Source organism: Gobio gobio (assembly GCF_949357685.1).
Source record: "Gobio gobio genome assembly, chromosome: 20".
NCBI classification, from domain to species: Eukaryota; Metazoa; Chordata; class Actinopteri; order Cypriniformes; family Gobionidae; genus Gobio; species Gobio gobio.
This window is the reverse complement of record NC_137113.1, coordinates 38,356,104-38,381,348: the sequence shown is the minus strand read 5'-3', so window position 1 is coordinate 38,381,348 and position 25,245 is coordinate 38,356,104. Positions and strand designations below refer to the sequence as shown.

Genomic DNA, 25,245 nt, shown 5'->3' with positions numbered 1-25,245 from the left:
GGGACAAAAAACGTCTCGGTTACGTATGTAACCCTCGTTCCCTGAAGGAGGGAACGGAGACGTACGTCGGAACTGACCGACGAATTGGAATCTATTTTCAGATACCAATCTACTTCGAGTGTATAGAAACGAGCCAATAAACATTGGCATGCGGTTCACGCACCGCCCCGCAGCGCGGGTATAAAACACGGACGTGAACAACGCATACCGCTTTTACAACTGAGGAGCCGAGATGTGACTCGGGCCTGCAGCTGAAGCACAGCACCTGGCGACGGGACGTACGTCTCCGTTCCCTCCTTCAGGGAACGAGGGTTACATACGTAACCGAGACGTTCCCTTTCAGTCGGTCACGTTCGACGTACGTCGGAACTGACCGACGAATTGGGATCCCTACAAAAACGCCAGGGTGCTGGCCCTTCCAGCGCCCTGCTCAAGCTCACTGGGTGCTCCTAGTTGGAGCAGCAGACAGGGCTTAAGCAGGGAGGTCCGACACTGCTGTTTCTGCAAGACCCACTCAGCGTGACTATTGGATAACGCTGGGAAAGCGTGCCCATCTCGGGAGATGGTACGCTGCGGAGCCACGTCCACCGGAGGAGGAGGGTGGAAAATACTCATACGGACTAACCTATCTGGGTAGTAACAACATATGGCAGTCTCTGGGGTGGTTCCAACCTGGTTCCAGGGGGGAAAGAACACCGCCAGAAACGACAGAGCGGGCTCTGTCAAGGGAAAGACACGGGGCTAGCCGAGTAGGGTAGCAGGTACCGTGGAAATACACATATGGTCACCGTGAGGGAACCGCTACATATGGACCCAGCCTAACACACACGTTCCACAAGCATACGGGTGCAGGCCTGGTGTCAGATGGTCGCCACGTCTTGACACCGAAGGGGTGACGGAGGAGCTCGACAGGGTTCACCATTTCTGGGGAACACAACTGGAGAAAAAATAACGCACGTATCCGGCCATAGGCGGGAGTGGCGTAGCAAGCCGACACAGGAACGGGCACTTCGCGTTTACCGGCCGTTGGACGCGAGTACACGGGAAGAAACCGGCTCCACACGGAGGCTATAGAATCTAGCGAACGTGTTAGGTGTCGCCCAGCCCGCAGCTCTACAGATGTCTGTCAGCGAGGCACCTTGAGCCAGCGCCCAGGAGGAGGCAACACTCCTTGTGGAGTGCGCTCGCAACCCGAACGGGCAAGGCACGTCTTGCGATTGGTACGCTAAGACGATAGACGATAGCAGGTCCCCCACCCTCTTGATTGAGGCCAATGCAGTCAGGAGTACCGTCTTCATAGACAGGATTTTTAACTCAACGGACTGCAAAGGCTCAAAAGGAGGGCCCTGAAGTGCTCTGAGCACCAGGGCTAAGTCCCAAGAGGGTAGCGAGATAGAACGAGGAGGATTTAGTCTCCTCGCACCCCTGAGGAACCTGACGATTAAGTCGTGCTTCCCTAAGGATTTACCTTCCACTACATCGTGATACGCCGCTATTGCTGCGACGTACACTTTCAGGGTGGAGCGAGACAGCCTTCGCTCCAACCCATCTTGTAGGAAAGAAAGCACAACATTAATCGAACACTTCCGGGGGTCTTCGCGGCGAGAAGAACACCAGTCAATGAACAGGTTCCACTTCAGGGCATAGAGGCGCCTTGTAGAGGGGGCTCTAGCTGAAGTGATGGTGTCTACCACTGCCTGTGGCAGGCCACCTAGAACCTCCGCGTCCCGTCCAGGGACCAGACATGGAGTTTCCAGAGGTCTGGACGCGGGTGCCATAGAGTGCCCCCTCCCTGAGAAAGAAGGTCCTTCCTCAGGGGAATCGGCCAGGGTGGGGCTGTCGCGAGGAGAGTAAGTTCGGCGAACCAGGTGCGGTTGGGCCAGTAGGGCGCAACTAGCAAGACCTGCTCCTCGTCCTCCCTGACCTTGCACAGAGTCTGTGCTAGAAGGCTCACTGGGGGAAACGTATATTTGCGTAGGTCCCGGGGCCAGCTGTGCGCCAGTGCATCTGTGCCGAGGGTACCCCCGTTCAGGGAATAGTACCACTGGCAATGGGACGAGTCCGGAGTGGCAAACAGGTCTACCTGTGCGGCTCCGAAAAGGTCCCATATCAGCTGGACGCTCCGGGGGTGGAGTCGCCACTCTCCCGGAAGTGGACACTGACGAGAGAGCTTGTCGGCTGTCTGGTTCAGCGCACCAGGGATGTGAATGGCACGAAGCGACCTCAGATGCTTCTGACTCCACAGGAGGAGGTGGCGGCGGGCGAGTTGGAGCATGCGACGGGAGCGCAGACCACCCGGACGGTTGATGTACGCAACGGCCGCAGTGCTGTCCGTGCGGACCAGTACGTGTTTGTGCTGAAGCAGCTTCTTGAATCGACTTAGCGCAAGACGTACCGCCCACGACTTCGTGAGCTCCTGATGCACCTCCGGGAAGAATGGCACTGGGGCGGGGCGCTGAGAACCAGCACGGGCCGCCCCGAGATACCAATCATCCAACCGCAAGGGTTCGGGACACGGTGGAGGGTTCCACTCGAACCCGACACTCGCGGCGGCCCGGGAGAGCATAGCCGTAAGCTCTGGATCCGGCTCGGACAACGCTGCCACACCCGAAGGGGGCAACGCAGCCGGGTCGTCATCTCCAGAACCCATTAGCTCATCTTCCGATGCAGCCAGCGAAATCATATCCTCAGCCGGAGCCCCAAAGGAAACGGCCGGCCCCCCGTGGGAAGAACCAGCGCGCTCCTCCGAAAGCTCCACCGGCGCAGCGGAGGGTGGGAGGGGCCCAAGGGGTTTTTGGCCCGTCGGGGAAGCCCTGACCGTCACCCTCAGATCTCCACCAAAGGCATCCGCCAAAGTAGCAGCCCTCTGCTTTGCAGCGGGAGGACCGCTAGATCGGGAGATGCGCATTGGGACTCCACCCCGTTTGAGGTATTCGAGCCTAGATCTAAGCACTGCGATGGTCATGTTCCCGCAATGGGAACATGAGTCATTCACGAACGCTGCCTCAACGTGTTGAACGCCCAAACACGTGAGACAACGATCATGACCGTCAACTGGGGACAGAAAACGACGGCATCCAGAAACACACGGTTTGAATGACATCTTGAAAAAGACGCAGGGTCAAACCGTGTATTTTGCTCTTTTATGAATGGAAAAATGCTCTTTTATAGTGCTGAAGCACTCAGGGAGATGGCCGCGGCTCCCCGCGGTCCGATAGTGCAAGCCCGCGGGTGAGCACTCAAAGGAAACGCCCAACGAACCAACACCGGAAGTCTTTTGCGGCCACTCGCTGACTCGCGCCGTCACGCCAACACCAGCAAGAGCACTCTCCAGACTCGTTCTCTTGAACACTCTCGGCAGAAACAGTCTTGTGCAGGTAAGCAGCAAAACCATCGGCTCCGAAGTTGAAAGCGGTATGCGTTGTTCACGTCCGTGTTTTATACCCGCGCTGCGGGGCGGTGCGTGAACCGCATGCCAATGTTTATTGGCTCGTTTCTATACACTCGAAGTAGATTGGTATCTGAAAATAGATCCCAATTCGTCGGTCAGTTCCGACGTACGTCAAACGTGACCGACTGAAAGGGAACTGCATGTTTTTGCTCACCCTCAAAAAGTGAAAAATTTTAAATGCTATAAAAAAAAGATATGTGGGGTATTTTGAGCTAAAACTTCATATACACTCTCTGGGGACATCATAGACTTATCTTGTAAAAAGGGCCATTATAATTGAAATATAGAATAAATAAAATAAAACATTAGATTAAAAACGTAAATTAAATTTAGAAGTGGTGTCTTAGCAGCTAACAGAAATGTAAAAAAAGTTTACGTTGAAGTACTAAAATTACTAAAACTACAAAAGAACCAAATAAAATGTAAGCTAAATAAAAATAAAAATAAAAATGACACAAGGACACCACAATTTATAAAATGTGTACTAAAATTTAAAACGAAAGCTAAAATAATACTAAAATAAAACTGTAAAGTGAATGCTTCAGTTTACTTTTGGATCAATTGAGGTTTGAATTTGATTTATTTTAAAAAGGACTTAAGTGTGAACATTCTTAAATGTGATGTGTAATTTTTTATGTTAAAATACCAGTTTAAATATGATGATTTTCCTGAAAATTGTAAACTGTGGCACCATACAAACATTACTCATGTATTTGTTTGAGCATCATAGTAACCAATAGCATGAGTGTGAGGCAGGGCTGTTTGTTTGTCAACCTCATTGTAGATAAGGAAAGTGTTTGGGTAAAATATAATTTTTTGTTTGTCATTATTTTTGCTATTCCATTTGGTGATGCACAGAAATGCCTGTTGGCACAAAGAGCTTGTTTCAGCGTGATTGTATGCCTTTTATTCTTGTAGCTTTGATATCTAAACAGCAGCAATATGAGATGTTAAATGTAATAGCAAAATAATCACAATATGATTGCTCTGACCAAATCGTACAGCCCCTCTTTTGTCCATTACACCTCCAAACATTGTTATTCTGTATTTACAACATCACGATCGATATTGCTCGGGGAGTGCATGTTAGAATCTTTTCTGGCTCTCACATCAGGCATATTGAAGTATCAGAACCAATTTAATGACCCAACAGGGGCGCAGAATCTCAGCAGCCCGCAACATTAATAGATGGATGTTTTTGACTCATTAGAGGTCGCGGCTGTGAATAATAATTAGAGAAAGACTGATTATGCTGAACCCATCTCTAATAAGACATGCATTTAAAATTTCTCTACAATCTCTGCACACACACTCATCACTCCAACATAAAGCACACACACACACAGGAAATTGATTTGTGGGTTTATGACTGAAGTGCAATTTTGTTAACAATTATTGACGGGGAGTCTTGCATTAAGACAGTTGCCGTGGCGATGACACACATTTTCCTTTCATTATTGTGTTCTGTGGTGCAGAGAGCACTAATACTAACACACGCCAACAACTTTAGCATCAACGCACGCTTATTTTAATACAGTATCCAGGACAACTAACAAGCAGCTGCTGTCAGGATTCCAGGAATGGTTCTTTTTTTACCTTTCTATCTCTGTCCTCACGCTTGAATTGATATTTTGACCTGCATATTTTAAAGAGACAGGTAGCTATTACAGCGTGTTTGTTGAAGCTGGCTTATTGACAGGGAGAATATGTTGGGTAAGGGTTGTTTTGGAGGGTGGAGATGTAGAGGAATGTATCGCAAGGCCTGTGTTTGACTTTCTGGGAATTCACCGGCCTGTTTGGCAAAACGTTTGAAGAATATGTGTAATGTACATTAGCGGCGGTTGTTTTTATTGGGGCTTAGTCAGAGTTCCCTGGTGTCTGCAGACGATGTTTGGCTGATAACAAACAATGTTGTACTGAGAGCTCAGGTTTCTTTGTGTTATAATCAAAGGGGCTTTTTCATGTCGTAATCTGGGGTTATGGACTTATTTGTAATTGTTGATTGGCAAAAAAACCTCACAAAACCGAATGACAAGTCATTTGGATAAATGGCCCTGTAAACTCCCATCACAAGCTCGGACATGTTCGAGAGTGAACTTTAAACAAACATTATGAGATGTTTATCTGAATTTATGTGCCATAATTGCAATGTAAAGTACACGACCGTTTTTTTTTATTGAAAATATGTACCTTGGCAACACTGAAGATTGAGTCACCTAAGTCAGTTTTACTCGCCGACATTTTGCATGGAATGCAAGAACAATGCAAAGGAAAAAATTCTACATAAATATAATATAAATATTAAGTATACATTTAAAACACTATTAAAGACAAATAAATAGTCTATAAATAAAAAGAAAAAATAATCAAACCACAATCAATTGCTCAAATCGGAATTTTTGTGTGCGTTACACCCTTAACTGCTACTGTTACACAAATGCGTTTACTACCTCGTCTGTTTATGTTCCCTTAAAGGGTTAGTTAACCTAAAAATGCCAAAATAATGTAATTTATTACTCACCCTAATGCCGTTCCACACGTTCCATAAGACCTTCGTTAATCTTCGGAACGCAAATTAAGATATTTTTGTTGAAATCCGATGGCTCAGTGAGACCTGCATAGCCAGCAATGACATTTCCCTTTCTCAAGATCCATTAATTTACTAAAAACATATTTAAATCAGTTCATGTGAGTACATTGGTTCAATGTAAAGATTATAAAGCGATGAGAATATTTTTGGTGCACCAAAAAAACTAAATAACGTCTTATATAGTGATGGCCGATTTCAAAATACAGCTTCATGAAGATTCGGAGCGTTATGAATAAGTGTACTGAATCAGCGGTTCGGAGCGCCAAAGTCATGTGATTTCAGCAGTTTGACACACGATCCGAATAATGATTCAACACGCTGATTCATAACACTCCGAAGTTTCATAAAGCAGTGTTTTGAAATCGGCCATCACTAAATAAGTCGTTATTTAGTTTTTTTGGCGCACCAAAAATATTCTCATCGCTTTATAATATTAATATTTAATACCTCTAGTTAAGAGGTCCGTAATTTTTTTTGGTTCAAAATTATCCAAAATAAATTTGAGCTAGTACATAACCAGCCAGTGTTCAAAATGATCTCCTTACCATAGCCCGATTCACAACAGTATAGCTTGTAATAATGTGTTATAATTTGAGTGGTACTGGTAGCTTCTGCTGGAAATTCGAGCATGTCGCCGTTTGTCTTTGCGTCATTACGTCACGTCTGTATACACAAAGAAGGAGTCCGGCTAGTAGGCTATCCCATGGGAGGATGCTGCAGGTGGTGGATCATTTATAGCCTTTTCTCAGAGCAGCTGTAATAATTAAATTTATAATTTTGATGGCGGATTGTAATCCAGAAAAGACCAAACGACAATCATCAGTGACAACTGGAGATTCACCCGTAGTCAAAAGCAAAAGATTAGAGTGTAGAAATTGAAATCTACAGCTAATGCACACTAAATACATGTAGTCATGCAAAGCTGATGTTGTTAACATTAACAATTTAAGAACAAAGTATAACAATAATAATAATTGGCACGGTTTGATGTGATGTGAGCTAAGCGATCGTTAGATTTAATTGTCAAATGATTTATTGTAATGCTTTTTTTCTCAGTTGGTCAGAACAAAAGTGGCAGACATGTTACTTGTTCTGATGACATTTTGCTTGGTCATACTTCCAAGACGTAGAATCTGTGTTTCTGAAGTACAGTATCCACACAGGTGCAGTGAATGAATGACAGCCACACATATTCCTCAAAACATTAGATTCATCCTTGTTGAGGAGCCGTGCCAATGCATTACCCATGTAAAGATGATAATTCCACAAATAACTGCAATTGCAGGTTTCAAACAGAGATGGCGACAAAGAGGCAAAACTTACAGACTGTAGTTTTAAGTAAAGACATTTTTTTTGTTGCCTAGCTAATTTGATGCAAATGATTTACTCACATTGTAAAGGGTTGCTTAGGTTGTAATTAGTATTTTTGGTTTCACTTTATTTTGATGGTCCCTTTAACACATTCTGTTGACTATGATAAATGTTGCACTCTCATTAGAGTGTTAGTAGACTGGTAGGGTTAGGGTTAGAAATAAATAGAATAAGTTGACATGTAGTTGCAAAGTTACTTATAGTCAGTAGAATGGACCATAATAATATAGAGGTAGCAGACATGAAGTAGACAGTCTACTAATACTCTAATGAGAGTTATTTGACATGTTGCAAAGTTACTTATAGTCAACAATGTTCAAAAGGGACCATCAAAATAAAGTGTTACTGTATTTTTTATATCTGTCTCCTCAGGCTTTTTGTTCTGTCTTGTAACTTGACATTCTGTCCCTTTGTGAAATAATGAAAAAGCCTGAATTTCGTTCCATCTCATCAAAACAAAGGTTCTGCTCAAAAATGGCTTCATCCGTTTTGATTGATGTCACAGATCCTCAAACCAAGTTTTATAGAATAAAAATATCATGAATTATTAAAACTCAGGGGCGTTTTACCACATATGGCCGTGTTTTATGTTTAATTGGTCCTCTTTGGCAACGGCGAGCGCTGGAGAGGTGTTATGTAAATATATTCCCACAGAGGCCCATTTGACATTTTGTGGAGCACTTGAGCAGTATACAGAGAGCAAACTGACATAGGGAAAATGTCCATTCGTTCTGATCTGATGAGACATGTTAGGATTGTTCATGCAGATTTCAGTCTGTTGATTTTGCGACCAGTCAGTGCCTACCTGTGTGTGTGTGTCCACTTCCTCATCACAAAGGCTTCTTGTAGAACTGCACGAGTCTTGATATATTGAGAATCATGATCTGGTTTCCAATAGAGACGATTCTGAGCAGACAACTGAACAAAATAACATGTAATTTACTGACCAATGCAGTCTATTTAAAATGTTTAAGAAGAAATCTGTTGAATGAATGATTCAATGACTAACATTTGATCCACTGAAGGCGAGTTGCAGAACCCAAGTGCAGTTTATTTACATTGAACAAAACATGAGCAGACACAAAAACAAAGACTTGGCTTGACTAAACTTGACACAACATGAACTAAACTAGAGCAGACATAAACTCACCAAACAACGAGTTACAACATCATTCAATACTAGACAAGGACACATGGCAAACATGAGGGCTTAAATACACAAGAAATAATGAGTAAGACAAGGGACACCTGTGAACAATCAAGACAATGAACCAATGACAACATGACAAAAGATCAAATGAGGGCATGGGAATCACATGACAACCAGGAAACATGACAGTGAACATGACGTAAGGCTTGTTCGACTTGATGCAGCGATGCGCAGACCGATCGGCAACTGACTTGAAGCAGTGTATGCCGGTTAGAAATTTTGTCCGACTTGAGGCAGCGCAGACGCCACGTGACGTATGTCAACAAAGTGCCGCGAGAGCGATTCGAGAGCAGCCGGCTGGTGCATTTTGTGCAGCTTCTCCAAAGCGAATTCACAAGCTCTGATGACGACACAGCTTTTCCACGATTGTTTATTCTAAAACCTTCTGTTCCACTAATGCTCACAAATAGTTTTTTTTTCATAACGGTAAAACCTCTTTTTCATGTAGTCGCAATGTACTGTATGTCATGTTTATCAAAATAAAACTGATAAAAACATAGATCCCACTTCATTGATAGTATAGGCTTATATGTTGAACTTTATTCTTTTACAAACACACGCTGTATTAAGCAGTACATTAAAGTATTGGATAAAAATGTCTCTAAAACATCTGTGTATTTGACAAATATTGCATTTATTTCACTTCAGCTGTGATAAAGGATGCAAACACTGCACAATCGTCACTACGGGACGCAGAAAGTCCTCCCCACCTGCACACGGCTCTCGCAGATAGGTTACATCCATGTCGAACAGTCCTAAAATAAGAACATGAACATGAAACAAACCATGACACACTGTAACAGACTCACTCATAAATACTTTAATTGTTTAATTTACTGGATGAATCAGCGTTTTTGAACAAATCCCTTGAATGATTCAATGACAAATACATTTTTAACAGTCACTTGTCGCGTAATGATGTATTGGTAACACTTTACAATAAGGTTAACATTAGTTAATGTATTAACTAACATGAACTAACCATGAACAATACATGTGTTACTGTATTTGTTAATACAGTTAGTTAATAAAAATACAGCTGTTCATGTTTCTTACAGTGCATTAACTAAGGTTAACAAATACAACCTAATAATTGATTTTAATAATGTATTAGTAAATGTTGAAATTAACATTAACAAATATTAAGGGGTCATGAACTGGCTTTTTAAAATTTTGTATACTGTTGTCTGAGGTCAACTTATGACGTTCGCATGGTTTTTACATTCAAAAACATCATAATGAATAACTAATAGGCTATTTTCTACCCTGGTTTTGAGGCTCTCTCAAGACACGCTCGGTTTTGATGGGCGTGCCGCACTGAAGACTTGGAAGTAAACGCCCACGGCTAGGATTGGATACAATTTGCATATTTAATGAGCTTCAGCTCCCCTCAGTACATGTAGGAATTGTTTTGAAAGCGTGTGGAGAAACGCTCACAGGGCTCACAAAATGCCTTTATCAAAAAAACACAATGATTCATCTCTCATCCACCCGCGATTGATTGGAATGTTATTTTTTATTACTTGGCCGGCCCGATCGGTGAATAACCGCGACCCGCACACACACACACACACATGTGCGAGGAATGTTATTTCACGATTTAAAGGTCCCATTTTTCGTGTTTTTTTGAAGCTTTGATTGTGTTTACAGTGTGCAATATAACATGTGTTCATGTTTCATGTGTAAAAAAACACAGTATTTTTCACACAATTTACTTATCCGTATACTGCTGTTTTCACTGTCCTCAAAACGGCCTGAGAATTTCCTCGTTCTATGAAGTCCCTCCTTCAGAAACACGTAACGAGTTCTGATTGTGCCAGCGGTTCCCGTGTTGTGATTCGACAGCAGCTTAGGGCATGATGCCCGGAAAGGTCCCGCCTCTTACCATAACGGGGAGATGAACGCGCTCAAACTACAGCCCCTGAAGGCCAAACAAAGGTGATTTGACTCCGGGATGAAAATAACAGCGTCTGAACGACATGGCGACAAACGCAACCGAACCGAACCGAACCGAACGCAACACTTCCTCTTCTCCACGAGGGAGCAACAAGACCACGCCCCCTTTTTCGCGTATTCTTGTGGGCGGAGGTTAGTCGACAAACTGTTCTACTGACGTAATTAAAGCAGGATGTACATGGATGTAGTCCAAACCTGCCTTTCGCTGTAGGCTTTGAAAGGGAATTTCTGTCAAATAAAATATCTCGCTTGGCATTGAACTTTGAGCTTTATAATTTTACAGGTATTATTTATGCTCTAACAGCAACATTACACACTAACTAAAGTTTGAAAAATGGGATCACGAAGAACAGGACCTTTAAGATCGGCAGGCCGGGCTTACGTTTTGGTGGCCCGTCTGAAAAACACATAGGCTTTGTGAGCCCTGGCCCAGTCCCAGTCTGATCACGAATGAACCAATAACACCTCAAATAAAGGATTATCCAGCCTGTGACAGCGTATGTTAAGTTAGAAACGTACACATAATCAATACGATATGTAACAATTCAATACTATCACATATAAAGAACATTTTTACTCACATAAGTGTGTTGCACTATTCCTGTCGGATCCAATATAGAAGGCACAGCATTCTGTTTTAATCTCAATATGTCTGCAAATCCAATCTCGACCTGTATCTTGTTTACAAACGATTCTGCGGTGAAATGAAGCGAACAAACGCGCAATGTCCTACACACGTTAACTGTAACCAGCATGTTTATTGCTCGGTAGCACGATCCGTTTAGCCCCACGAGTCGGTGGGCGGGGCTACAGAAGCAGGCGTACATATTTATCTTTTGAGGCGGAGTTTCTGCATTCTATGATGTCAAGGGTCAACATATTCTGAGATTGAGCGTTTTCTGGGCCTGGTGTCAATAAAAGCTTTTCTTTGACTAACAAGGAAGTTTTCAGCTCCGAAACTTACAGGATATTCTTAAATCACGATGAAATTTGATATATCAAAGGCTCAAGGGAAAGTTGATTTCTCAATTCATTACCCCTTTAATAAATGCTGTAGAAGTGCAGTTCATTATTAGTTCATGTTAACTGATGAAACCTTTTTGTAAAGTGTTACCGATGTAATTGATACAATCTTTATATTTGAAGCGGCAAGTTACTTTCAAAAGGCGCTCTATTGTGATCAGTGTTTATATCTGAACTATAAACTTCTATCCCAGTACTTCTGTGATAATTTGTACATCTGTAACACAGAAATAATGATACTGTGTGGTTGAAAAGACTGTTTGCGAAGCTGCTCTCTCTGGTTCAGCGACAGCATGAACACAAATCCGCTGTGATCGTACTTGTCAAATGTTTAATAGACATAGCCGAATCACTGTGATTTAGGAATGAGTTTGCGTGGGTGTTTGAATAGAGATTGCGATCTTTAACGACTAATCGTGCAGCTCTAGCTTCATGTCAAGTGTGTTACAGGAAAATTGCATAATGTGATTTTCAGTGCTCTCTAATCATAGTGTCGTCCTAGCCAATTAAATTGCTAAGCATAATAAATCCTTTCTTTATAAAAGGTTAGAATTTATTAACAGTGTGGCAGTAGTGCTTGTTTCTGACCTCTTCTGTCCAAAGCCAAATCTAATCAAGGAAGTGTACGTAGTATCCCTGCATGATTAGCATGGCACAGTGCGGCCCGTAAAATATATTTTGAGACCAACCTCAGTGGTACTAATTGCAAGTAAATGAGGAGAATACTGTGGGTCTTAAATGGTTCTTCAAACTGTTCAAATTAAGTCAAATTGTTTTTTTTTCTTCAATTTAACAAATGTCCATTTGTCCTGTGAAACCTTAAGAAAATGTTATTCGTCCACCTCAGGAGGTCCAACTAAACATTATATGAGACTTAATATCTTTTCAAATAAAATAAAACCCTGTTACCAAAATTGAGTATGTCTAAATACAGTTCAAATCCCTTATTTGTGTAATCTTAAACTTAAATATCAGCGTTCAAAATATATAAAATAAATATACAAAATTAATACTATTTAAAAAATGAATAGTATATGTATATATACATAAAAAATATACTTCAAATGTTTGGGGTCAGTACATTTTTTTAAATAAATTAATACTTTTATTCAGCAGTAAAGACATTTATAATGTTACAAATGACATTTTTCAAATAATTTCAAAGTTTTATTGAACATTATATTCATCAAAGAATCCAATAAAATGATCAGGGTTACCTCAAAAATATTAAGCAATTGAAATGTTTTCATAACTGGTAATAATAATAATAATAATAATAATAATAATAATAATAATAATAATAATAATAATAATAATAATAATAATAATAATAATAAATGTTTCTTGAGCAGCAAATCACCATTTCTGAGGGATCATGTGACACTGAGACTTGAGTATTACAGGAATTAAAATACATTTAAAAATATATTCAGATACAAAACGTATTAATAAACATTTATTTAATATATTTTATGAAAAACATATTTTAAATTGTAATAATATTTCACAATATTATTGTTCTCACTTTGTTTTTGATCAAATAAATGCAGCCTTGGTGAGCATGACACTTTCCAAAACATTTTTAAAAATCACAGCGTTATATAAGAACTATATAATTATATAATTTATATTCATCATATATATAAAACGCTGTGATTTTTAAAAATGTTTTGGAAAGTGTCTTATGCTCACCAAGGCTGCATTTATTTGATATATACAGTATATATACATTTTATGGAATGTTTTTGGTTTTTCTATGAGGAAATGAAAAACAGTGTTGTACACAAAATGTGTGACGGAGATAAATATTATGTTTTGGTAATTTAAAGCAATTTTTGCTCCATGTTTTAAACATCAATTCAACAGATAATGTCACCATTATGACACTGTTGATTTTAATTGTCTGATACGGACTAGAAAGCCCAGGCTTTTTTAAAATGGATGAGAAAGATAGAAAGAATGAGAGGAAATATGCTCCACCAAGAAGAAAACGTAATACATGCAGTAAAAGTCCAATAAAAGAAGAATAAGCAGTATAAATCAAAATATTTCATGTTCTCTTCTCTACAGCCATCAATTTGAGACTGCAGTCTCTCCATTTCATTTGGAACAGGCCACTGTAGTCATGCACCATCAAATGTAATCAAATATGTTGAGCAATAATAATATGAGGTCAACAAAATTATGCATTTGTCATCTGTTTTCTTAAGTTCTTAGATGGTTTGTGTTTGCTCATCTTTCTTGTATTTGGGTGGAATTTGTTTGTGTGACCAATGGAGGGGGGGGGGGGGGGGGGATGTTCGGGAAAACTTTTTGAAAACAGTCATTATTTTTGCAGTTTTGTTTGGTCATACTAGTGCAGAAATTAAAATATGTTAAAAATTTAGCTTCATGCCTCGCTGCAGCAGAATGTTTGCGGCCATTGTGTGTGAATAGAGCAAGATAGCTTGTTTTCTCCAGGGACGCCATCGTTTGAGGTTTGCGACTCACATGTCATATTATGAGAGCTTGAATTCCGAGATGTCAGGTTTTTGAGTTCGAGAGATGCGATAATTCTTTGATTCTGAGAGGGTTTTTTTCGAGTTCTGATGGGAAGAGTAACAGGCGAATGCTATGGCTCAGATCTCTGATCTCCAAGAACTGAGTGACGTGGCTTCCTGCCCAGAATCTTTTATATTGCCAATCCTAACAGAGAGCTGTCATGTTAAACCAGCAGCTCAGGCTGTAGTAAAACATAATAGCCCACAAATCTATATCCGAACCCCTGGGAGCAGCTTTCCTCCACGATCCTCCATTATAGAATAAGATTAGCTATATGAAGTCACAGTGCTTTGGTTTGGATTGAATTATCATTACTGCCAAGCTAATATTAGAGACAATAGGATTTATCAATGATCTTTGAGCTGTATGCCATTATGACTCATCAAATGATGTCAAACATTGTCTTTACAATGAATACACAAGTTGGATTGTGCTAATGTCATGAAATGATTGTATGCAAGTACTGTAAACCACCTTTTCTATTAAATTGTTTATGGCACAATAATATAATATAGGAATAAATGATATAAAAGAATCATGCCCACCTGTTAAATATGTCAAAATCTAAAATACAATATAGTACTGTCTAGCGTACAGTAAAAGATGAGCACAGGCTCACAGTCTTGACATTTACTTTTCTGCTTGAGTTCATAAGTACTACATTTTCTCCTGTAAATACTGTTTAGATTCTTTTGAAGTGCTCCTATTATGCTTTTTTTTTGGATATTACCTTTCATCCAGTGTGTAATATAGCTGTTGCACATGCCCGATAAATGGAGTTATTGTCTCCCAAAGAAAGAACCAATTCTAAAATGCCTGAAATGAGTCGTCAGTGATTCCAATCTTAATTCCTGCACCAACCTAGGTAGGTTTGTAACAAATTAGCATAATGCCAGCATTGGCTATTCATTGGATGCCTGTCTACTTTGACCCGCCCTCAAACACTGTAGTTGTAGCTGAGGCCTGGAAGAGTTTGTGTTGTCAACATGTCGAGAAGATGCTGTTTAAGCATGCACTTCCAAAGGATGAGGACTTTGGCTTGAATTGATACGGTAAAACCAATGCCATTGTTACTGTTCATTTCACTGTGTATACAAGTGCTGAGGAAGCCTCCGGAGCTGAAATTCAAATATGGTAATGGACGACTTGTTTCCAACATGCGCTGTAAGCAGCAGACCAATCACAACAGACTGGGCCATCTGACCAATCAGAGCAGACTAAGAAAATAGCATTATAGGGGCACTTTACCTACAATATTTTTCTTAGAATCTTCGCTGACTTAAAAAAGTGTGGTTCGGCTGATAACCTACAGTTAAAATGGCACTTAGCAGTAGGGTTGGGTTGACGATGTTTACAGTATAACATTGTGGTGGTCGATTATACAGTCATTTGTGGGGGTAATTAGGGAAATAGATAGATAATATACTATATCTCTTTACATAAATACTATTTTATACTTAAAACTATCATTTCGTTATTTTTACTAACCCAAATAATGACTCATCCGCTAGGTTGCATGTGAGGGGGGAAAATAGGTTCCTTCCACTTAAGATTTGAGCTCTTTTTATTTTAATATATCTCTTTACATAAATACTATTTTCTACTTTTAAAAAAATAATTTCGTTATTTTACTAACCCAGTGTTTTGTATGTGAATGCTGTTTCACGTGAATATTACCACAGGAGTGAAGCACAAAGCTTTGTTTAGCCTACAAAGGAAATAATGGAAATACGGGGAAATAGTATGAATCAAATATTTTTCTAACTAATATTTAATTTTCTTATATTCTTGAGGTAACCATTATTTACTGAAAATCGTTTAAATGTTTTATAGGCTGTGTTGTTTCACTGACGGAAGTGCTAAAATAAACACGCATGCTTATGGATGTTTCAGCCTCAAATGATTTCAAAATGTTGGCTATATATATATCTGATATAGACTACAGTTTTTAAAATAGCATATATGCGTTAGTTACATTCTCAATTTAATTTACAGAGCAATCCCTGCTAAGTTTTTAGTTCCCTTTCGTTCAGTCACTACGACGTACGTTAGTGACTAACGAATGGGGGTTTCGCTTAGAAGCCAATCATCTTCATCGTATTCAACAGCGCCCAATGGCAGTGCCAATGCCATGGGCATGCGGAATTTGCATGCGTAACTCCGCCCCACCTCGTGGGTATATAAGGAAGTACGCTGCGAACATCGCATTATGTTTCTGCTTTGGAGCCAAGAGGATCTCTTCACTCCTACAAGCCTGAATTCTGAAGTCTTCTCTTCAGTCTTCGAGAGACCAGCGGTTCTCCAGGGTGTTGGTGTTACGGCGCGTTCCAGCGATCTCATGCTGCCTGCCTGCTGATCTGTGCAGTGATCTGCAACAGCTGTGTGTGTGTTTCCCTGGGCGCTTCGGCACTCTGCAGAGCTTTCCTCTCACAAAAAGAGCTTGCGCGTGGCACGTCTTTCTCAAGACGGTTCGCCCGTGCACTTCCGGGTGCGATCGATCTCCGTTGCTGTCTATGGGCACATTCACTGCTCGATGTGTTTGGGCTTCAGCACGTTCGGGCAGTGTTTGTGGATGCGTCATGTTCCCACTGCGGGAACGTGACCATCGCGATGTTGCGGTCGAGACTCAGTGATCTCCGTGAGGAGAGAGAGTCCCCTCTGCCACACCCCAATCTACCGTCTCCGAGTGAGGCGGTACTTTGGCTGGTGGCCAGGGTGACCTGAGTGCGGTGCCGTGGTATTAAGAACCCCGACGATCATTCCTCGGGCCACGCCCCCTCTTGCACATTGCTTAAACCCGCGAGTGTTGGACTGAAACAGCGGCCCGTCTCTGACGCCTCGTTCGTTTCGTTCACGCTCCAGATAGCAGTGAGATGTCGATCGCCGCATCCCAAGGTGGGCTGGAGTCCTTTGGGGATGACGATTAGGAGTTGTGCTCCGCCTCCGGGTGTGTCAGCGCTGCCTGATCCGACCTAAGGTTGACAGCCATGTTATCTCGGGCAGCCGCAAGTCTCGCGCTGGTGTGGAACTCCGCCCAGTCGCGAGTGCTCGTGGTTGCGCGATTGGTTTTTGGGGACGGCACCCGACAGCTGTTGGGCCCCGCCCCCAATGCCTTTCGCTCCCGAGGTGCATGAGGAGATCACGCGGTCCTGGAAGTCCCCGTGCTTCCCGCGATCGTTTGGTGGCCTCCTCCACCTTCTCTGCCCTTGATGGGGCCGCGGCCTAGGGTACACTGGGGCCCCCTCACCCCCACTGTTGAACTCTCTGTTGCGCACTACGGTGTCCACAGAGGGCTTGACGTGGCGTGGTGTGGCTGTCCTAAGCACCCTCCCAAAGCCTGTGGGCTCGTCTACTTCGGTGGCGTGGTCCTGCAGAGCTACGGGCAGGCCGCCGCCCCGTTGCACATGCACAAGGGTGGAGCTGACCCAGGGCTCTTCATTGAGCTGCGTGCCGCGACTGATCCCGCCCCCGGGCGGTGAAGGTGGCCACACGCTCCCTGGGTCGGGAGATGTCCACAGCTGTGGTCCGGGAGAACACCTGGCCTTACCTGGTGATTTGGAGGACGTTGAGTGGGCCCGCCCCCTCAACTCACCCATATCCCAGGCTGGTCTCTTCGGCGGCGCGGCTGGGAACTGCGCCCAACAGTTCTCGGCCGCCCCAGAGCAGACTGAGGCTGTAACACGTACTGCCCCGGCGGCCAGCTGCTGCACCAGCCGCCGGCTCAGTCGCCTCAGTCCGCTCGCCGCCGAGGGCGCCCTCCCTCCTCCCGCCCGGCCCCAGCAGCAGCCTTCACCCGGGCCGCGCCGTGGAGGTGGTTGAGGATGACGCCCAGTCCGCTCCCCAGCCTGGTTAAACGCCACGCTGGAAGTGGACAACTCAGAGATGGGTTCCAGTTCTTCCCAGGGGATGGTAGCAGGGCCTCTCCTTCCCCCGGTGGAGGGCCGGGGGAAAATCCTTCCGCTGCTGGCCCCCGGGCTAGCAGCGCTTGGGAAGAACTCATGTTCCTGTCTCTGAGAACCCAGAGACCGGTGATGACAGTGCGCGCCACCCACGGGTCCCGCCACTCGCATCCCTCTCTGTCGCCAGCCTCCTGGCAGAGCAGACCCCAGTGGAACGCGCGTCCTTCCCTGGTCTCCTCTGTCAGGACGCAGCCGTTAACCGCACCCCCACACCGGGACGCCCAACAGCCTCCCTTGTCCGGGTCGGTAACGCTGCATCGCTGCCCCACTCCGGGTACACCTGTAGTCCGATTGACCCCGCTGGTGCAGTTCCTGGGAGCCTGGCTTCAGATTCCAGGGCTGTCCCGCTGGGTCGCGAAGACAGTCAGGTGCGGCTACGCGATTCAGTTCGCGCAGGTTCCTCCCCGCTTTCGGGGAGTCCGTTCCACTATGATCGGGGCTAATGCCCCCGTCATGCGAGCGGAGGTTGCCACCCTACTGGCGAAGGGTGCGATCGAACCTGTCCCTCCAGCCGAGGTGAATTCCGGGTGTTACAGCCCGTACTTCATTGTACCCAAAAAGACCGGTGGGCTTGACCGATCCTGGACCTGCGCGTCTTGAACCGTTACCTCCACCGGTTTCCATTCAAGATGTTGACAGCGAAACGCCTTTTCGAAAGCGTTCGTCCAGTCGATTGGTTGCAGCGATCGACCTGAAGGACGCCTACTTCCATGTCTCCATTCTACCTCGACACAGACCGTTCCTACGGTTTGCTTCGAGGGGCGGGCATATCAGTACGCAGTTCTACCATTCGGGCTATCTCTGTCCCCTCGCGTCTTTACGAAGATTGCCGAGGCAGCCCTTGCGCCCCTTCGGCAGCACGGGGTTCGCATCCTGAATTACCTCGACGACTGGCTCATACTGGGTCACTCTCGAGAGCAGGTTTGCGGACACAGAGATTTGGTGCTCCATCACCTAGCCCGTCTGGGCCTTCGGGTCAACTGGGAGAAGAGCAAACTTTGCCCCGCGCAGAGGATCTCTTTTCTCGGTATGGATCGACTCGGTCGCCATGTGCGCGCTGCTTTCGAGCGAGCGCGCGCAGTCTCTGCTGACTTCCCTTCGACAAGTCGAGGGCAAGAGTGCGGTTCCACTGAATGGTTTCAGAGGCTCCTGGGGCATATGGCATCTGCAGCCGCGGTAACGCCGCTCAGATTGCTTCATATGAGACCGCTTCAGCACTGGCTACGCGATCGAGTCCTGAGATGGGCATGGCGGTCTGGCACGCTCCGGGTTCAAGTGACTCGGGCCTGCTTACAGACTCTCTCCCCGTGGTCGAACCTCAGTTTTCTACGGACCGGAGTGTCCTTAGAACGAGTTTCCAGGCATCTTGTTGTGTCAACAGATGCGTCATCCATGGGCTGGGGTGCCATGTGCAATGGACAAGCAGCCGCGGGCTCCTGGATAGGACCCCAGCGCCTTCTGCATGTCAATTGCCTCGAGTTGCTGGCAGTACGGTTCGCCCTGCACCGCTTCCGAGCGTTGCTGAAGGGTCAACATGTACTAGTCAGGACAGACGACACGGCCGGGCGGTCTACGCTCCCGCCGTATGTCTCAACTCGCCCGCCATCTCGTTTTTTGGAGTCAGAAGCATCTGAGGTCCCTTCATGCTGTCCACATCCCGGGAGTCCTGAACCGTGCAGCCTACGAGCTCACGGCTTCAGCCACTTCCTGGAGAATGGTGACTCCATCCCCAGACGGTCCAGCTGATATGGGAACGGTTCGGCGACGCACAGGTAGTCCTGTTGCCTCCCAGGACTCTTCCCATTGCTCCCTGTATTATTCCCTGACCTATGGTCGGCACGGATGCACTGGCGCACAGCTGGTTGTCGGGGCTACGCAATTTTGCGTTTCCCCCAGTGAGCCTTCTCGCACAGGTACTGTGCAAGATCAGGGAGGACAAGGAGCAGGTCATGTTGGTCGCCCCATTGGCACGGCCGGACCTGGTTCTCAGAACTGCTACTCCTTGCGACAGCCCCTCCCTGGCCTATTCCTCTGAGACTCCTCACTCAGAGACGGGGCACCTTTTGGCACCCGCGTCCAGCGTTCTGGAAGCTCCACGTGTGGCTTCTGGACGGGACGCGGCTGGTTTGAGTAGCCTCCACCTGCGGTGGTCGCTACCATCACTTCCGCTAGGGCAGAGTCTACATGACACCTCTATGCGTTGAAGTGGGACCTCTTCGTCACATGGTGCTCTTCCCGCCAGGAAGACCCCTGGAAATGCCCGATCGGGTCTGTGCTTCGTTTCTCCAGGAGGGGGTGGGACGAAGGCTGTCTCCTTCCACCCTTAAGTGTACGTGGCCGCAATATCTGCCTACCACGATCTCCTGGGAGACAATAAGGTAAGTAGCAGCACGACCTGATCATCAGGTTCCTGAGGGGGGCGAGGAGACTGAATCTTCCTCGCTCTCCTCTCGTTCCCTCTTGGGACCTCTCAGTAGTCTTAAGTGCTCTGTAGAGGCCTCCCTTGAGCCTTTGCGGTCGGCCGAGATTAAGCTCTTGTCTATGAAGACGGCTCTGCTGACCGCATTGGCCTCGCTTAAGAGGGTCGGGGACCTGCAAGCATTTTCGGTTGACGAAGCGTGCCTTGAGTTCGGGCCGGCTAACTCTCACGTGATCCTGAGACCCCGGCTCGGATATGTGCCCAAGGTTCCTACCACTCCGTTCCGAGATCAGGTGGTGAACCTGCAAGCGCTGCCTTTGGAGGAGGCAGACCCAGCCTTGGCATTGCTCTGTCCAGTACGCGCTCTCCGCGCCTACGTAGACATGACGCAGTGTTTCAGGACCTCAGACCAGCTCTTTGTCTGTTATGGTGGAGAGCGGAAGGGAAGCGCTCTCTCAAAGCAGAGGCTGTCTCACTGGATAGTGGACACCATTGTTTTGGCACACCAGCAGCAAGGCCGACCATGTCCCCTTGGTGTGAGGGCACACTCCACCCGGAGTGTGGCCTCCTCTTGGGCTCTAGCGCATGGCGCCTCGCTAACAGACATCTGCAGAGCTGCAGGCTGGGCGACACCCAACACATTCGCCAGATTCTACAATCTCCGAGTGGAGCCAGTGTCCGACTATGTACTCGCCCCTACGGGTGGCCGGTAATGGGCCAGGCTCAGGTGTCTTCGCTTGCTCGCCATTCCACTCCCATGACTGGATACGTGCGATATTTTCCTCAGGTGAGCTCCCCGAGAGCCCTGAGCTCCTCCAGCACTGTCGACGCCGACATCAGTTCAGTCTGCCCTTTCGAGCCCAGACCCTCATGTCCGGCCAGGTGCTCCGTGTGCATGGTTCCCCTCCGGCGACCCCCACACGAGTATTCCCACCATAAGCCTCCTCAGTGAGCAGGTGTCTTTCCCTTGGCAAGTCCCTGCCACCCCTAGGGTTAAAAATCCACCTTCGGCTGGTACCCTAGAGATCTTCCATATGCAACCCTCAGCGGGTCATATGTGTATTCTCTAAGTCCTCCCTACGGTAGGCATCTTGGCATTCCCTCACTGGGATATGCTTCCCAGTGTACCTTGGTAATCCTGTGATAAGTGGGAGTCCTAGGGCCTTAAGTGGCGGGATCTCACACTTACGCAGGGCACTGGATGACAGCTGAGTGGCGCTGTTTTACAGGTTCCCCCATTCGTTAGTCACTAACGTACGTCGTAGTGACTGAACGAAAGGGAACGTCCGGTTACGTATGTAACCCTCGTTCCCTGAGGAGGGAACGGAGACGTACGTTTCCTTAGCCACGTCAGCTGTGCTGCCTGGAACGCGAGGAGTTCAGTCTTGGCTCCTGCAGCAGTAACATAATGCGATGTTCGCAGCGTACTTCCTTATATACCCACGAGGTGGGGCGGAGTTACGCATGCAAATTCCGCATGCCCATGGCATTGGCACTGCCATTGGGCGCTGTTGAATACGATGAAGATGATTGGCTTCTAAGCGAAACCCCCATTCGTTAGTCACTAACGTACGTCTCCGTTCCCTCCTCAGGGAACGAGGGTTACATACGTAACCGGACGTTTAACTAATACTATAGAAGAGGATTAGTGTGTGTCACACTGACAACAGACTCGCAACGGGGGCGTGGCATCACGATGGTTGCGCTCCATCGTGATGTCGGTCAGCCATCACGATGGACGATGATATGGGGGCGTGGCCCGATTCAAGGCTTCTCTCGCAACCGACTTTTTGTCCAAAAAATGTGTGGTGTCATTACGATTATTTTACTGCCCCCATGATCCCAAATCGTGATCGGGCTGCCTCTGACGTGATTCCTGCAATAGCCAATGAGAGCGAGCAAGCTTCACCAACCGGATATTGCGTGCTCTATAGCTAATACTTGGCAGCCACAAACATTCCACGAAAGTGGAGTATTGAGAAAGATCACCCATATTCTTTTTTTCTCCTTTGTTTTTCTTCCCTTAAAACAAAACCCATGCCGAAAGAACCAGCTGACAACGTTGATCGTTCTCCTTTTGTTTTTCTCTATTTGATCTTGTGAGTCTCAGTGAGATCTCGCCTCACTGTGAAAATGTTGCAATCGACAGGTGTGAGGTCTTGCGGCTCGTACAAATCTTTTAGTGTGTGCATTCAGAGGATTATAATGCTAATCCTTATGATTATATAGCCACCCTTATGTCTGTGGTCTCCCACAGTTTTAAAATCGGTTAAGATTTGGAAATCATCTAGTGTGTCCCAGGCCTTATTCTGGTTGAGTACCATCTGTATATAGTATGGTGCTATCAGAACATAGCCTAGCCTGACACATCAACATTGGTTCAACCAATGGTGTAACAATGGGGCGGGACTATTTGTTGGTCTGACCAGTAGCAGATGTGGGAATATTTGAAAGCCATTTTTATTTTTCAGAGCTGTGGCGCACAGGATAGTGTGTTATGTACAATGCATAGGGAGCTGTGTTATGTTTAGATTCCCTTAAATTGCCCTTCGTTATCATACACTATAAAATATGTTTTCTACTTTCTACTTCATATTTTAATCTTTAATTCAATGTGTTACTTTTCGGGAAAATATTTGTGAAATTTACTAGCAATTTCTGAGTGAAAATTTTATTTATTGGCAAAATAAATATAACTGTATTTTGAGTTCCTTTTTGTGTGGCAATGGAAATGTTCCCTTTTAAAAATGAATTATTCTTTCTTGTCTTTAGGTGATGATGCAGAGGAAAAAAAGGTTCTGGTACTGAGTTACCCCCAGTACTGTCGGTACCGCTCCATCATCGCGCGGCTTCGGGAGAGGCCAACCTCCCTCCTGACGGACCATGTGGTACTGGCCCTGGGAGGAATCGCCTCCCTCACCAACAACACACAGATCCTGTACTGCAGGGACACTTTCGAGCACCCCACGCTGGTGGAGAACGAGAGTGTGTGTGATGAATTTGGTAAGTGGATTTTGTAAAAACTGTGTGACTTGGGTCTCAAACAAACTCTACGCAAGTATGAACGCAAACACTATGTTTAAAATGCAATCTTCAAAAATGCATCAGGCCCCAGAGATTGACGGATATTGCCATTTTATGAATGATAGCGATGCAGATGATTTTTATGTTTACAGTAAGTGTTCGATAACTAATTGGCAGAAGTTAGTTTAGTTTCTGTTTTTAAACAATAACAACTGCATATCATTTTTTTAAGTATGATTATTACTATTGTGATTTGTTATTATATTTATGCAAAGTTGTTTTAGTGATCTAAATGGAAAATTTGTTTCCATTTTTGTTATAATTGTTAAATGGGTAATTCACCGCTGGCAAAATTGGCTTTTAGTTAAACTTGGCTGCCTATTGAAAAATGTGCTTCCTGACTACAGAAAAAAGCTGTTGTCTTCCCTTTTACCGAACAGGTAGGAAAACTACAACAACAATAATGCACTGGGCATGTTGCCGTTCAAGGCCACTCCCAGTCTGCTGCTATTGGATAGGCTTGACCAGAATCAAATACCGCCTTGCTTGAGTATGACATACTTCTTAGCAAACTTTTAGTCATAATGTTGAATTGTATTGTTCCCTGGTGCAAGACTTCAGAGAGTAAACGTTTAGCGTTATCTTCAGTTTCCAGAGCATTGTAGGCAGCGGCTAAAGGTTGAAAAGAATCATAAATATGGATTTGAGTATAGTATTTTAGGCCAAACGGAGGGGAAAATTGAAAAGAGAAAATGCCGTTGTGACAGTTAATTAGGAAGCCATTGTCACAGTTTGCATAAGCTGGTGGACTTTTGCTGACAAATAAATGGGAATTTCTCGTGCCAGGTAACAGAGAAAGAGTAAACGTTTTTCATTTACATATTGACACTGTAACAATACAAACCAAGTTGAAAATTGGCAAAATTACATTTCAAACTTGAAAATGATTGCCTGTTATTTAAAACGTTTACTCATTTCCTTACAGTCCCATTAAATGGTGCTATATATTTGCAGACCTGATATTAATAAATAACCAATAACCGATTAAGTTAAAAAAGTGTGGAAATCGGTAGAAAATAGCAGTTAAACTGATTAGGTTAAAGGTAACTTGAGTTTTTTTACTGCCACAATAATGCATCTTAAGCATTACAACACTACCACTTTCTTGCAATGTATTGACCGAACATTTGTGTTTGTGTACATGCATAGAGTATGTTTCTGGCCTTGCTGTTTAGAGGCTGATTACGGCTTATTAGTTCATATAAAGACTGATTGCATTGGTATAATTGAGTGAAGAAAGAATGAATGAATGGAGGATTGATGCCAAATGATTTCGTAATTGAGTCTGTGGTCTAACTAGTCAAATCAGCAAAACAAGACCCTTATCTTTATTACCTAACTGACGATGGGCTGCCGTATGGGCACAGGCTGTTTTATCACTGTTGGTGTACAAACAGAAATGAGTGACTTTGAGCTGGTGATTGAAACAGACACTCCTGGCTTTTAGCCTGTCGAGTTGAGAGTCGAGAGCTTGTTGTATGATAGAGTAGAACTCTCAGATGAACTGAAAGCCTGCTTTTACACTGAGGTCTGAGTCCGTCACAGTCCGTCTACTTGTGTGAGTAACATATTTTTTCAGAAGGGCTGCTGTGATTTCAAAAACAACGATTTGTCCCACTTTTGGCTGATGGTTAGAAAACC

At 44.8% G+C, this 25,245-nt stretch overlaps 1 protein-coding gene across 1 annotated transcript in view; it reads left to right on the top strand.

The window, feature by feature from the left end:
• The window catches only part of arid5b (AT-rich interaction domain 5B), a 179,653-nt gene that overhangs the window by 51,694 nt on the left and 102,714 nt on the right, over positions 1 to 25,245 (top strand). Inside the window, exon 4 of the mRNA XM_079801320.1 lies at positions 23,293 to 23,523. Within this exon, the coding sequence (XP_079657446.1) occupies positions 23,293 to 23,523 (231 nt within the window). The remainder of the gene's footprint in view (positions 1 to 23,292; positions 23,524 to 25,245) is intronic.